This window comes from Nansenia antarctica, assembly GCF_963989245.1.
Source record: "Nansenia antarctica genome assembly, chromosome: 11".
In the NCBI taxonomy this organism is placed as follows: Eukaryota; Metazoa; Chordata; class Actinopteri; order Argentiniformes; family Microstomatidae; genus Nansenia; species Nansenia antarctica.
In genome coordinates this window covers 18,421,573-18,436,572 of record NC_137681.1, presented here as the reverse complement: position 1 = coordinate 18,436,572, position 15,000 = coordinate 18,421,573, and the positions used below count along the sequence as shown (strand labels likewise).

The 15,000-nt window shown below is 46.0% G+C and overlaps 1 protein-coding gene across 1 annotated transcript in view; it reads right to left on the bottom strand.

Moving 5' to 3' along the window:
- Positions 1-15,000, bottom strand: part of dnah9 (dynein, axonemal, heavy chain 9) — a gene marked incomplete at its 5' end in the record, with an annotated part of 104,897 nt that overhangs the window by 47,685 nt on the left and 42,212 nt on the right. The window contains 13 exons of the mRNA XM_080541681.1: positions 937-1,079; positions 1,876-1,999; positions 2,412-2,574; positions 3,093-3,289; positions 4,217-4,378; positions 8,556-8,795; positions 9,204-9,306; positions 9,984-10,149; positions 10,466-10,673; positions 10,956-11,129; positions 12,314-12,488; positions 14,092-14,239; positions 14,681-14,789. Of these exons, the coding sequence (XP_080397807.1) occupies positions 937-1,079; positions 1,876-1,999; positions 2,412-2,574; positions 3,093-3,289; positions 4,217-4,378; positions 8,556-8,795; positions 9,204-9,306; positions 9,984-10,149; positions 10,466-10,673; positions 10,956-11,129; positions 12,314-12,488; positions 14,092-14,239; positions 14,681-14,789 (2,112 nt within the window). The remainder of the gene's footprint in view (positions 1-936; positions 1,080-1,875; positions 2,000-2,411; positions 2,575-3,092; positions 3,290-4,216; positions 4,379-8,555; positions 8,796-9,203; positions 9,307-9,983; positions 10,150-10,465; positions 10,674-10,955; positions 11,130-12,313; positions 12,489-14,091; positions 14,240-14,680; positions 14,790-15,000) is intronic.

Genomic DNA, 15,000 nt, shown 5'->3' with positions numbered 1-15,000 from the left:
CACACACACACACACACACACACACACACACACACACGCACGCACGCACGCACGCACACACACACACACATCAGTCAACAAAGGTAGAATGAAGGGTGCATGGTTGAGGTTTTGGATTGAAACCAAGTAGTGTGGGACTCACTAAGCCCCTATCGTACCAGAGGATGCCAGAGCTCCATATCACCGTCAATAGCCCGCCACAGCTAAGCTTCCTACCCCCCAGGGGAGGAACACACAGCCACATGCCCACACCTCCAAACACCTTGGAGAGGGATGAAGCCTCTCACACAGGCCCATGGGATTACCCATCCATACGCTCATCTATTCACTCCCAGGAAGCCCAGCGCAGGCAGTGGTGAAGCGCCCAATAACATATCCACAATAATAATAATACAGTGGCACCACCACCCCCACCAATTTCCGAGCTGGCTTCCCCTGGGAGAACAGGGGAGATGTGGGTGGGATGACCTCATCAGATGGGGACACACTCACTGAGGCTTCTGTTCACGCCAGAACCAAGGCTGTTACATCAGGAGTGTTATCTATCCCCCTGAGAGAGACAGACCGTAATGAAATCCAGATTTGAGTTTATCCGAACATGTTGTTGTGAACCTTGAATATGAATACGACTGCCTGCAAGCCAACGAGTGGCTGCCTGACTGATGAATTGCAGTGTTGATCCACTACTAAATCAAAGTTTGGATTAAAGTCTGGATCAAAGTTTGTAGGTACACTCATGAAGATATACTTTGAAGAATTCTTTGGTCTAAGAGTGGTTGATACAGCTACTGAAGGTAGGGGGAGACGTGGATTGGATGAGGGAGTCTGATAGCCTGAAATCTTAACTTCCGAGAAGTTTCTTTTATTTATAACTTTACAAAACCCGGTTAGGTGATTCGCAGAGCGGCTACGCTTCTTTGAGCCCGGCTGTCTAACCTTGAGCTGCCTGCGAACACGGTCGATGAAGAACTTCCAGCAGTTTTCCCTGGTGTCTATCATTCCCGTTCCGCGGACCTCGTTCCTCACGCTCCCAATGATGTTCTCCACCTCATCATCCGGAAACAGATCAGGAATCTCACCTTGGGAGAAAAAGAGTAAGATGTTTCATTCTAAAACGATTTTCTAATAAAAATATAAAGAGAAAGCACATGTTGTGGATATAGCATTTAGCTCTGAAGCTCTTCAGATATTGATTTCTAAACTCAGCGTAGTTGCACATTGGTTCAAGCGATAGCTTTTAAGCGGGGGGGCTGTGATAGTACATCAGCCTCATCTGTGATAGAAGGCTCACATCACATTCAGATACCTGTACAGGTGTTGACAGGCCTGGGCCAGGACTGACTGGGTGACTCATTCTACTGCACAACTCTGACCCAAACAAGGCGTCTAAAGCCCAATGCACACGGCCCCGATTTTGTCGCACCGCCGAACATTCGATCCTCAATTCTTTGAATTATTTCAATTGGTGTGAATGGAGAATCGAATGTTATCGTGCGATAAAATCGCATTGCACGCCGTGTGCATTGTCTCATTCAAAACAATGGAATCGAATTTGGCGGTGCGACAAAATCGTAGGCGTGTGCATTGGGCTTTAACTCTCTCTCTCACTGACTGAGGTGAGACGCTCACCTCTGTGAATGTGTTTAATTTTGTCCTCAGTTCAATTCTCTTATTGAGCATATGTGGTAGACAAAGCCGTACAACATATACATGTGTAATATAATATATATATATTATTGTGTAAGCACACACCGCACACACACACACACACACACACACACACACGGCTCTCTGCTGTTCTTTGAAAGAGAGAAAGAGAGAGAGAACGAGAGAGAGAGAGAGAGAGAGCTACTGTAGCTCCATACGCAGCCTCACCCGATGCCAAAAGATCGTTGACGAGAACGAGGAACTTCTCATCTGCCACCTGGGCATCAGTCATCAGCAGCACCGTGCCAACATTCTTCACTCCAGCTTTGATGTAGAGAGCCGCCAGGTCACTCTGAGGGGAGGGAGAGAAGAGAGCGGGGGAGAGAGGTATATAGAGAGAGAAAGATGAGGATGAGAGTGGTAGAGAGAAAGAGAGAATGGCATGTGTGTGCGCAGGGGGGCGTCATTGGCATCGGCACATTTGTTGCTCAGGTCATTGGATGTATTATGTATGTTAGTGGAATAACAGAATAAGAGAGAGAAAACAAATCATTCATGAAAAAGAAGCCTGTTTTGCAAAAGCAAAAGCTCTGTGGCAACAGCTCTGTGGATGCTCTATGATACTATTTCACAATGGTCAAATAAAGGCCACTAAAGTCAATAGGTAGTTTGTATGAGTATCTGGCTATGCGAGGCATTTTGGGTGGCGGTGTGTGTGTGTGTGTGTGTGTGTGTGTGTGTGTGTGTGTCTGTGTGTGACAGACCTTGAGGTCAGGTATGCCGTAGCCTTTTTTCAGGGTGATCTGGAACACTTCCAGGTTGGAGATGAAGGCAGCCATTCGGGTCAGGCTCTGCTTGCCGCTGCCCCCTACCCCCACCAGCAGAGCGTTGCCCCGCGGAGACTCCAGGATACGGTTTATACGACAGCTACAGGCCAGGGAGAACGAGGGAGGAGGAGGAAGAGGAGGGTGGATGTGAGTCATGAATGAAATGTGGAAGAAAGTACAGAACGAGAGAGAAAAACCAGAGGGAGCCTCAGTGTGGTATCACTCAACCACTTTCATGATGGCACACAATCATCATCATCATCATCATCATCTGCACAATCACCATCATCATCATCTCCACAATCATCATCATCATCATCATCATCAACCTCACCCACAGCAGCAGACATCTTCATTGCAATTTATTCAGCAGATGGTCTTACTGAAGTGTAATACCAAGACCTTAAAGGCCTTGATGTAGAAAAGAAAGAAATTATGATGATGATGATGATGATGATAATGACAATGATAACGATGATTGTGATGATGATGATGACGATGATGATGATGACGATGATGACTACGAAGATGACTGTAGTACATCACCATGATTACAACGACAATGATGACGACGACGATGATAATGAAGACGTCGAGTTGTTGACGCTCCTGTCTTACATGTGGGCCATGGCGTCCTCAAACAGCACCAGGTTGAGGGCTGCGTTGACTTCGTTGTAGCCGTCCAGCACCTCCGTCAGAGTCTTGTTGAGGCTGCTCCAGGACTGGACAGGCATGTACTTGGGCTCCCCGACCCCAGAGGCGAAGTGGCAGTACACGTTCATGTCCCTAGCCTCCTCCAGGGCCTCCTCCATGTCCTGAGGGTACACACACTCCAGTCAACACAGAACAGGTTGGGGAGGGTGTGTGTAAAAACACTCCAGTCAACACACAATGTGTGTGTGTGTGTGTGTGTGTGTGTGTGGGGGAGGGGGGTAACATGCTCCAGTCAACATAGAACAGGAGGGGCAATCACTTGGGGGGTATTGTAGTGGAAAGGTTGTCTGTGTGGTAAATCAGAGCCCCCTGATTCATTGGGGAAAAAGCAGAAATGTACAATCTGTTTGTGCCAGTGAATTGTTCCATTCCTGGAACAACTGGGGAACGCCTAATGTGTTTATTCACTTTGTACTTCATACTAAGTATGTCTTTTTGTATGTATGTTTAACCTTGAAATGTTTCATGGTGCTAAAATGCTGTCGTCATTTGTGACTCATGGTTGTTTCTGCTCACAGGATGTTTTCTATTATTTACTTACTTGTATAGTACCTGTGGAATCCTCTCTCTCCTGTCTGAGTGTGTGTGTGTATGCGTTTGTGCGTGCATGCGTTTGTTTGTGTGTGTCTGTGTGTATACTTTAGTATGTGTGTGTGTGTGTGTGTAGGTGTCAGTTCTCTCGCTGTTGCATGAACAGTGTGTGTGCTATAAAGTCAGGGAGGGAAGTCAGGGAGCAGCGGTCAGAAAACCATTAAAATGTTTTCCAATTTGCTGAGCTGATGGCCCAGGCCCTGACAGTCAAGCCCCATACACTGATTAGTATTCTCTCCATTCCTCTCCCCTCCCTCCCTCCCTCCCTTCTCCTCTCCTCTTCCCCCCCGCCCCCTCCCCATCCTCTTCCTCCTCGCTGCGCTGGCCACTGATGTCCAGGCGTAGACACAGAGCAGACTAATGATCCCCCCCCCCCCCTCCAGGCCTGTCTTCCTCCGCTGGACATTGTAGAACTCTCACCTCATAGAAAGTCTCACCTCATACAACTTTCTCACAGTGTCTGACTGCATCTTATCAAAGGCCTGGAAGTCTCTCTCCTCCACCATCTTGTCCCTGTAGACGCGGTTGGACTCGTGCAGGTATATCTTCACCAGGTCCGGAGGGCTCTTCAGACACGCGCTGGTACAGAACAGAATGCCCTGGGCGGAGGAGGAGGGGAAGCAGAAAGTTTCACTTTGAGGGTGATTCGCTCCATTTTAGACCTTAACAAGAGCAAATGGTAGACAGCAACAGGGGGTAAAACGATTGGTGTTGGTGTAGCAATGCTGTTAGAAAGCTGGTGGAAGAGAAAGCGAGACAAGTACTTTCTTTTGCGAACATATAAACTGAGGAAAAGTGGAATGCATTTTTTTATTTTTCCTCAATGGGGCTTTGAGCAATCAAAACGAATCTAATGAATGTAAGATTCTCATTGTTTCTCTGAAACTCTGAAACCAAAAAAGTCCTGTCTCCCAAAGTAAGAAGATAAATGACTGTGTGTCTCAGAACGTTTCAGAATACCTTAAACAGATGCGTTGGGAGGGTTATTTACTCAACTCTGGAGGAGTTTAAACGGTGGGGTTCTCACATAGGAGAGTTAATGAGGCAGTCAGGTATGACTCTGGTTAATTGAATCCTCTAACCCAGCAGGTGCCATCGCTTGAGGAATGGGCACAGTACCACCCATGCACAGTTTGTCCCTCTCCGCACTCCATCATTGGCCAGGAAGTAAGAAGCAAACAGAAGCGGTGCGGTCTTTGCACCAGAACCAATCGATGGTGTCATCCCCAGTGTACAGCCGGCCAAATCAGATCTGTCTCCATACTGGGCCCAATGGGACTGTTGTCTGTGAAATCTGGAGAGTAATGGTGTGGATGGGGGATGTGTGTGTGTGTGTGTGTGTATGTGTGTGTGTGTTTAATTGGTGAGATTTGAGATGTACAGTACCACAGCCAACGGTCAAACCTACAACCTACAAACCTACAGTACGTATCCATAACCTGCTTCAGGTTTCGATTGAATAGCTCTCTTTGTGTTTGTGTCATTTTCGGCTCCACAGCTTTGATTACTCACAGCTTCCATCAAACCCCCCCCCCCACACACACACACACACAGACACACACAGACACACACACACACACACACACACAGACACACACAGGAAATGAAGTTGCCAAGAAAACATCTTCCCCGACACCCTATGGGAACTGTATGAAGCGATCACACTTTGGGAGCAGTGTGACCTCTGAGCGGAAGGAGAAAGTCACAAAGTAACAAAGCCTGCAACGTGCTAACAAAGTGAGGAGAAAGAACTTTATTTTCCATCCTTTCCCTCTAGTCCTCCCCTGGCAGTCTCATCCTGTCTGATCCTCCACTCTTTCATTAGACGGAGGAAAGGAGAGGGATTGGAGAGAGGACTGGTTATATGAGCTGTCTGTCTGCTCAGGGCTTCTTCTCCACAGAGTCTGACAGCTGCTCTGCGTTCCAAACAAAGCCGAACAATGCCGTGTTCCTTCACTAACAAATACACCCAGCTGACTGTCCTTCGCATTGCATCATTCTCCCTAGTCTCCACGTTACAATATCTCTACTTCCTCTCTTCTCTCTCTCTTTCTTCTTATCTTCCCCTCTCTCTTGTCTCGCCCGCCTCTCTCTCCTCACCCCTCCTCTCTCTCGTCTCCCCCGCCTCTCTCTCTCTCCTCAGCCTCCCTCCATTTTCCCCCTTTTCTCTCCTCCCCCCCCATCCTTCTGTGCTTGCAGAGCTCATTTAGGGTGAAGTTTGCTAGACAGGCTCTTGATATGGCCGCTGGTCATGACAGAGAAACAAACATTTGCTCGTCATCTAAAAGCTGGGGAACGCAGCTCGCTGACAACACATCCCAACAGGGTTCCAGGTTTTAGTCTTGTCTCAGCTGGAATAAGCTGAAATGAGCAAACATCTATAGGGTTTAGAGGGCCATCGTCTCAGAGAGAGGGAGAGAGAGTGGTGGGGCAGTTTCACACCCTAGAGAACACCCTAAATCCCCTCATCTCCCAGGGGAAATTTCACCTGACTTCACGTCATAACAAAGATAACGTTATAGGATTCAGAAATGAAAACAATTTCTCCACATTACATTGCATAATGGACTCAACAGAGTTCCTCTGTAACCTTTAGAAATAGTATTACAAAGTGTGAAATGGTTTTCTAAAAATGACAGCATGTGAGTGCATGTCTTGAGTATTTCTCATTAAAGTTGATGATAATGAGGCAGTTGTCTTTGACTCAAGTCCTAACGTTGTAGCGTAAAAACAACTGGTGCATCATTAAAAAAACACCACCTAATTACTCTAAATACGGTAATCTGAAAGCGTCAACATCTCAGGTCTCCTAATGAACAACGACATGAATCCGGGAAAACGGGGCTCCACAGCTTTCAACGACATGCGGGGTAGTGGTGGTCTAGTGGATAGTGAGTTGGACTTGTGATCGGAAGGTTGTGAGTTCAAATCCCGCCTGAAACCACACCACTACTAGTGTGCCCTTGAGTAAGGCACTTAGCCCTCAGTTACTCCAGGGGGAATATCCCTGTAATTCGTAATTGTAAGTCGCTTTGGATAAAGGCGTCTGCTAAATGGCAAAATTATTATTAAAATTATTAAAACAAAAAGGCCAGTAAAAACTGAAACATCAAATCAATAAAGAAACATCCAACTGTTCAGAAAGTAATACTTAAGTCAAAAATGTTCACTCTTTTTAAAACAGTAAAAACAGAAATGGAGAAGATGAAGATACTTTGTGTGTGTAAGGCAGTTAGCTCATCTCTCCCTTGCTGTCCTCGGGCGTGAGAGCTTGGAGCTGAATAAGGCACAACTGAAGAGACACGCTTAAAAAGCCCTCTAGGCTGTCTGCCTCTGGATCTCACTTCTTCTCCTTATTACTGTGACTCCAGGCTGGCAGGCAGGCAGGCAGGCAGGCAGGCAGGCAGGGAGGCAGGCAGGGAGGGAGGGGGACAATGAGGAGGTTTCACCCTGCCTGCTCCCCTCTCTGTACCCGTTTGACACCTCTGACACTACACACACCTCTCAAAATGCACACTTCAACAAAAAACAAAGTGCAGTGTCTTCAAATACTAGGCTCAAAGAAGTTCAGTTGGTCGGGCCCTCTGCTATTGAAGTCAGTAGGGAACTGCAGTCCAATTTGATCAAAGGTCTAAAAGGTAACTCAATAAGGGCCATTAGGATTGTAGTCCTGGGTCGGTAATTATACATAATAAAGTCTCCAGAGCAGCGTCTCGCAGTAGGTCGGCCCTCATCATTAAAGGTGAGGGGAGAAATCCTACTCATTATAATTGCTAAACCGCTTTACTCAAAGTCGACATAAAAAATACATATGAAGAATAAAATGAGGTTGCCTTTATTTTGAAGTATGATGTACGGTATGGTCTTGCATACTGCACTGCGCATTTTGTAAAATAATAGAATGTGATTTGATACGTTTAGGCTTGGTAGTCTCTGGGAAGGAATTATGAAAAAGAAAGAAGCCGTGGTTGAATGGCTTAAAGCATTAATTATACATTTCAGTGTGTTAAGTGAGAGAGTTTTGCCCCCGTGAAACCATGGAGGATTCTGACAGAAATATCTCCCGAAAGCCTCTCCCCTGACAGGTTCTGAGCTATGATATTGTATTAATTTAAACACATTAAATCATTATTAACACCCGTGAGAGCGCCAATCTCTTTTATTTTCTGTGATACTTATTTTCAGACTTGTTTCTTTGCCATTCGACCCACCTCTTATATCAATAATCATTTAGATGAGAAAATCATTTTAATAGAGAAATTAGTTTCAGGTTTTGATGTCTACTGCCTGGGGTGCAAAGTGCCAACAAAATTCTAAAAACAAATCAAAATATCCAACTTGGATATCTTTGAAATAAGAAAAGAAGCATCACATTCCAGTACTAACCCCATGGTTACGGTGTGAATTCTCTCAAACTTCTCTCCAAATAGTCTCAAATTCAAACTACTTTTGGTAATTTGTTTTTTTGCTAAATATTTTAGTGTCTCATAATTTGCACTTCACTAATAATTCTGATGGTCTGTGCAGTAATAACACTTAACCATCACTTCACAGGAGTTCACTTTATGACTCATTTACGATTCATGATTCATACTGCCAGCCACAGGTCAGCATAGGTCAGTGTGTGTGTGTCTGTGTGTGTGTGTGTGAGTGTGTGTGTGTCCGAATATGTACGTGGGTGAGTGCGTGCATGCGTGTGTCTGACAGAGAGAGAGAGAGGGACAGAGGGAGAGAGAGAGAGAGAGAGCGAGAGAGAGAGACAGAGAGAAAGGTCACCTGGAATATATTGGAAAGGTCTCGGAGGTTGAAGATGTAGTGGAACTTGACGGCGGTGGGTAGGAAGGTGGAGGAGAGGCGCTGGTGCAGTGCCAGGGCGAGCTGGACCAGGGCAGGGCAGCTCTTCTGCAGGGCAGAGCTGAAGCCCTCTCCTCTGAGGTGCTGGCTCAGGATGGAGCTGTACACTGTGTTCAGGGCCTCGGCTCCGGGGAAGGACAGGGCGAACACAGAGAAGTGGCGCTGCAGAGACAGTGGGGTCAGAAGCAGTAGAAGCATGATAGTATGCACTATGATATGTATAATGTCCAGTAGTCCAGTATCGCTTCATCTCTGTGTGTGTGTGTGCGAGTGTGTGCGCGTGTGTGTGTGTGTGTGCGTGTGTGTGTGTGTGCGTGTGCGTGTGCGTGTGTGTGTGCGTGTGTGTGTGTGTGTGTGTGCGCGTGTGTGTGTGTGTGTGTGTGTGTGTGTGTGTGTGTGTGTGTGTGTGCGTGTGTGTGCGTGTGTGTGTGTGTGTGCGCGTGTGTGTGTGTGTGTGTGCGTGTGTGTGTGCGTGTGTGTGTGTGTGTGTGTGTGTGTGTGTGTGTGTGTGCGTGCGTGTGTGTGTGTGTGTGTGTGTGCGTGTGTGTGTGTGTGTGTGTGTGTGTATACCTGCAGTCGTGGATTGATGGTAAAACTGCCAGCCGTGGGGTTCATGCAAGACACATATTGCACACTATGGACCTCCCTCAGCAGCAGCTTAGTTCTGTCATACCTAGACACACACACACACACACACACACACACACACACATGCTTGAATAAACAAACTTACAAACACACAAACACACACACACACACACACACACATGCTTGAATAAACAAACTTACAAACACACAAACACACACACACACACACACACACCCCACGTGCTCTTGTCGATATTCACGCCCCAGCACTCATTTAAGCCACCATGACTTTATAACATCCTTCTCCCTCTCAATTTCATACCTGAAGTCCCCCCTCTCCACATCTCTAATGGTCTGACCGTGTCTAAAACAGACGCCCTGTGTCGAAGACAGCAGAACCATGTCTAAAATGCCATTACTATGTCTGAGAGCAGAGCAACGAAATCCTTTTAGGGAAAATCAATGTGAGAGCCCCCGCTTGACATTCACAAGTTATCTCATACAGTATTTGACAGCAATACATATTTGAATCCTTCAGCTGTAATAGTTTAACTGAAAGGAATATTAATGTGTGTGTGTGTGTGTGCGTGTGTTTGTGGGCATGTGTATGTGTGTGTGTGTGTGTGTGTCTGTGTGTGTGTGTCTGTGTCTGTGTGTGTCTGTGTCTGTGTCTGTGTCTGTGTGTGTGTGTGTCTGTGTCTGTGTGTGTGTGTGTGTGTGTGTGTGTGTGTGTGTGTGTGTGTGTGTGTGTGTAAGCCTCACCAGTGGTTGTAGTCCATGTGCTGGCGTATGAGTGTGTGTGGTTGTACGGTGCCATATGCGTCCACCTCTGGCATGTTCATATCGTCTATGAAGTAGATCAGTCTCCTGCTCCCCGGGGGACCGTAGTTACGCCCTGCCTTCTTCTCTAACGGCTTCTCCAACACCGCTGGAGAAGAGAGGAGAGGGGGGTGAGGGGAAGGGTGTGGAAAAGGATGAATGGACGGGGAAGGTTGTTGTAAAGAAAATGAGTTCGAGTTCGAAAAGGTTTCCCTCTCAAAACCTCTCATGAATGATATAGGGTCTCAACATAGACAGATAGATAGATAGATAGATAGATAGATAGATAGATAGATAGATAGATAGATAGATAGATAGATAGATAGATACTGTAGACAGATAGATATTTTAGATAGGTAGAAAGATAGACAGATAGAGTCTATCATATTGTTTTGATAAAGTCACATACTAATTCCTGGTCCTACCCTGTAGCATGGCTGAGGTGGTGTAGTAGTTAAAGGGCACGTTTTTGATCATGTATTTCTCCGGGTCCAGGGATCCCAGCTTGTCTCCGACCAGGACAGACTTCCCCGTCCCGGCGTTCCCCACCAGCATGACGGGTCGGCGCCGCTCCAGGAGCCGGTCCATGAAGTAACGGACCCGGATGGTCTCTGTGGTGTGGACCAGACAAGCCTGCGGGGAGCGAACAACCAATCAGCATCTCTTATAATGTATTGATTATTCTCTGATCTCGTGCGGTCGTGTATGGACTATGAAAGGTACTTGGTAGCATACAGCACAAATATAATGTAGTCTGTCTCTTCTTTGATCATGGTTTTACGGTAGATATTGCCTCTGGAGGGTGCCTGATACAAAGAAGTTGTTCTACTCGTGTTGAAACAGAGTGATGTCTGAATCACATTAAGATGAACCGCATACATGTGTATGAATAATGTTTGAGTCCTGTTGCTGCACCTGCAAGGGGATGTCGGCGTCCATCTCAAACCTGGGCACCATCTTGGACCAGGGCTCAAACTTCTTGGTCTCTGGGTCGATGTAGTAGTCGAACACGGTCCCCTGGGACGGGAACTTGATGGTCTTGAACTCGGTCACCCACCACTTACTGAACTCCACTCTGTAATCCACCAGCTGCACACAATACCCACACACACACACACACACACACACACACACACACACACACACACACACACACACACACAGTACACACACACACACACACACACACACACACACAGTACACACACACACACACACACACACACACACACAGTACACACACACACACACACACACACACAGTACACACACACACACAGTACACACACACACACACACACACACACACACACACACACATACAGTACACACACACACACACACACACACACACACACACACACAAACACACAGTACACACACACACACACACAGTACACACACACACACACGCACACACACACACACACACACACACACAGTACACACAAACACACAGTACACACAAACACACAGTACACACCCACACACACACACACACACACACACACACACACACACACACACACACACACACACACACAGAGGCTTACATCAATATTGATGGAAAAAAAGGATATTGAGATGCATTCATAACACTCTTAGCATAACAAATTAAAGATGGCAGTCCTATCTACCCCATCTATCTGTACTCTCCCTCCCTCAGTCACCCAGGCTCATCTCTGACTGGAATTTCCTCTTCTCTCTCTCTGCCTCACTGCCAGAGTCTCTGTTCACACCCTCGCTCTACCGTCAATAAAACAGCTTAGTATTTAAATGCTCTTAAGACGAGAAAATAAAGTGGAGTACATTTGTAGCGCGGTGAAAGCGGTTTATCGCATAATTTAGACGGACGTGGGTTACAGTACGGCGCTGTCTCGGTTGCCTAGCAACCGCCCGTCAAAAAAAAGAAAAGAAATCTGGTTAGAAAAATATTCAGCCGGCTAGTATTTAATTTGCGGAGTGGAATTCTTTGTTTGGCACTGCATTATGAAGTCCATAGAAAAAATCTGCACAGCTTTACTTTGGAACTGAAAAGTACAGCATAAGAATTGTATATTCTGTCACCATAAACCTAAAACTTCGAGATGAGATGAATAGAGTGACTATTTAGAGCCAGATATACTAGCACCATACATACAAAGTAATGTAGTGGACGGAATACACCCTCGAAAGCTTGAAATGGTCTTTGGAGTGATCAAGATTCCTTCTTGAAACCCTTAGCCAGGCCAGCTAGTGAGTACTAGGGATCCAGAGAGACAAGCCTGCAGTACCTGGTCCTGGAACATGGCCCCACCGAAGGCCCAAACAGCTGTGAAGACGAAGTAGAGCTCGTAGAGTTCTTTAGGGCAGTCTGCAGGCGTGTTCTCCGGGGTCAACAGACACTCCAGCAGGTGGCACAGCATCTGGACCATACTCTGCTCCGGGACCGGGATGATCTTCTTAAAACTGACCACACATATAAATACATAACGGTTCAACCAGCAGAGACATCTACAGTCAGTGGTCACAGATATATGGTTCAACCGTCACTTAAACATGGTAAAAATGTATTAATATGCTGTCTGCATGTCATTCTCTGTCACTCACTCTCTCCCTCTGCTCTCATTATCTCTCTCCATTTCTCTCACTCATAATAACATGAAACATGTACAGTGGGGTGCAAAAATGTGGGCACCCCTAGTCAAAATGCCTTTTACATCTTTTTTTTACATTTTTTTTTTTTTTTTACAATTTTACATTATACTGTATCTAAGTGAAAAGAAGCAAACCTAAGTCTAAATGGTACAAAGTTAAACATGACACATTTCATCACATTTTAAAGCAAGATTAGTTTTTATGTTTTACTTTTACAGTTTCAAAATAATAAAACAAGGAAAAAGGCCTTGTGCAAAAGTTTGGGAACCCTGTCAGCTAGTACTTTGTAACTCCTCCTCAGGCAACAATAACAGCTTGCAAACGCTTCCTGTAGCCAGCTAAGAGTCTTTCAATTCTTGTTTTTTGAAATGTTCTCCATTCTTCCTGGCAGAACACCTATAGCTCAGAAATATTCTTTGGTCTTCTTGCATGCACGGCATGTTTGCATCTCTCCTCAGATTTTCAATAATATTCAAGTCTGGGGACTGTGATGGCCATTCCAAAACCTTCATCCGTCTTTCCTGGAGGAACTTCATGGTTGATTTTGAGGTATGCTTCGGGTCATTGCTGGAATACCCAACCTCTCTTCAACTTCAATTTCTGGAATGACCTTCGAACATTAGCCTCTAGAAAGTCTTGATATTTGGTGGAATCCATTCTTCCTTCCACCCGCACAATATTGCCTGTGCCCCCAGCTGCTACACAACCCCAAAGCATAATGGATCCTCCATGCTTAACATTTTGGCAAGGTGTTCTTTCTGACAACTCTGCCATTTAGGTCTTTATTGTTGTTTAAGGTATGCTGTATTGTTGTCCTGTGAACAACTAGACCAGTGTCTGCTACTCTGTTTTGCAGCTCTTTTGCAGTGATGTGTGGGTTCTTCTGAGCATTTCTCACCAGATCTCAGGCCATTCTATCTGAAAAATGCCTTGACTTCAATTGTTCCATTTATTTTCTATTTTCTGATGATGTTTCTGACAGTGGAAATGGGTAGTTTGAAATGTTGAGTTGTCCTTGATGGTGGAAATGATTCTGACATCCTTGGACAACTGTTTAGAGGAACCCATGGTTTTTAACACCAGACACAGCAGCCACTGCAGTCAGACACTTTAGTATATAGTATATACACAGTAATAATAGTATTGAATAGTATAGTTCAACCCTGGAATTATATTCACCTGACTCATTGAAGCCCTAACAAGTAAATCACCTTGGTCTGGGCCTTAGTAATCATCTTCTCAAAAGGTAACAAAGAATAATCCAAAAGGGTTCCCAAACTTTTGCACAGAGCCCTTTTCCTTTTTTATCATTTAAAAACTCAAAACGATTACTTAATTACTTATTATTATATACATGTTTGCACCCCACTGTACCTCTGGTATCAACCATTAGATCCTGACTGAGGTACGTTACCGTGACCGGAGGGTGTCCAGGCAAGAGGGGAGGTACTTGTCAAACAGAATGGTCAAATTGGCCTTCTCCGATTGGACCTCCCTCCTGTCAATCCAGCTGGACACAGGTGGGTTCCAGCCCAAGTCGGCTGGGTTGATGTACAGGATGCCTGGAGGGGTGAACAGCACTTAGATCTGCGTTTGTAAATTCGCTCTGGAATCTGATCAGCACTCATGGAATGTCTCTCGTCCAATCAAATTACGTTGTCCCTTTATGACGTCGAACCCAGTGTGCGCTCCGGCGCTCTCAGAGCGAATTTACGAACGCAGACTGAGATGTTCACTAGTTCAAAGAAGTCAAAAGTATCATAGCAACTCGGTATGTCATATCACCCAAACACATTGGAAGGGGGGAGAGGAGGACAGGAGGAAAAGAGAAGAGGTGGGGAGGAGCGGAGGAGGGGAGGAGGGGTGGAGAGGTACAGCGGGAGATGCGGAGCGGGCAGAGGTGGCGGGGAGGAGAGATACAGTGGGGAGATAGAGATGAGAGGAGGAGAGAGGAGTGGAGGAGGGGATGAGAGATACAGAGAGATGAAAGGAGGTGTACGTACCAGCTCTGGATACAGTGGCAGGAGTAGCAGTCCGGAGGTGACTGATCTCAAACACCAGCCTCATGGTCGGGTTCAGAGGGATACGCTCGTTACTGGCCAGAGTCAGCACCTTACAGTAACACAGAGAGGGAGTATCACATAGGGAAACTCACATATACACGCACGCACGCACGCACACTCGCACGCACACACACACACTGCACAGACACAGACACAGATACAGACACAGACACAGACACACACACACACACACACAGACACACACACACACACACACACACACACACACACACACACACAGAGACACACACACACACACA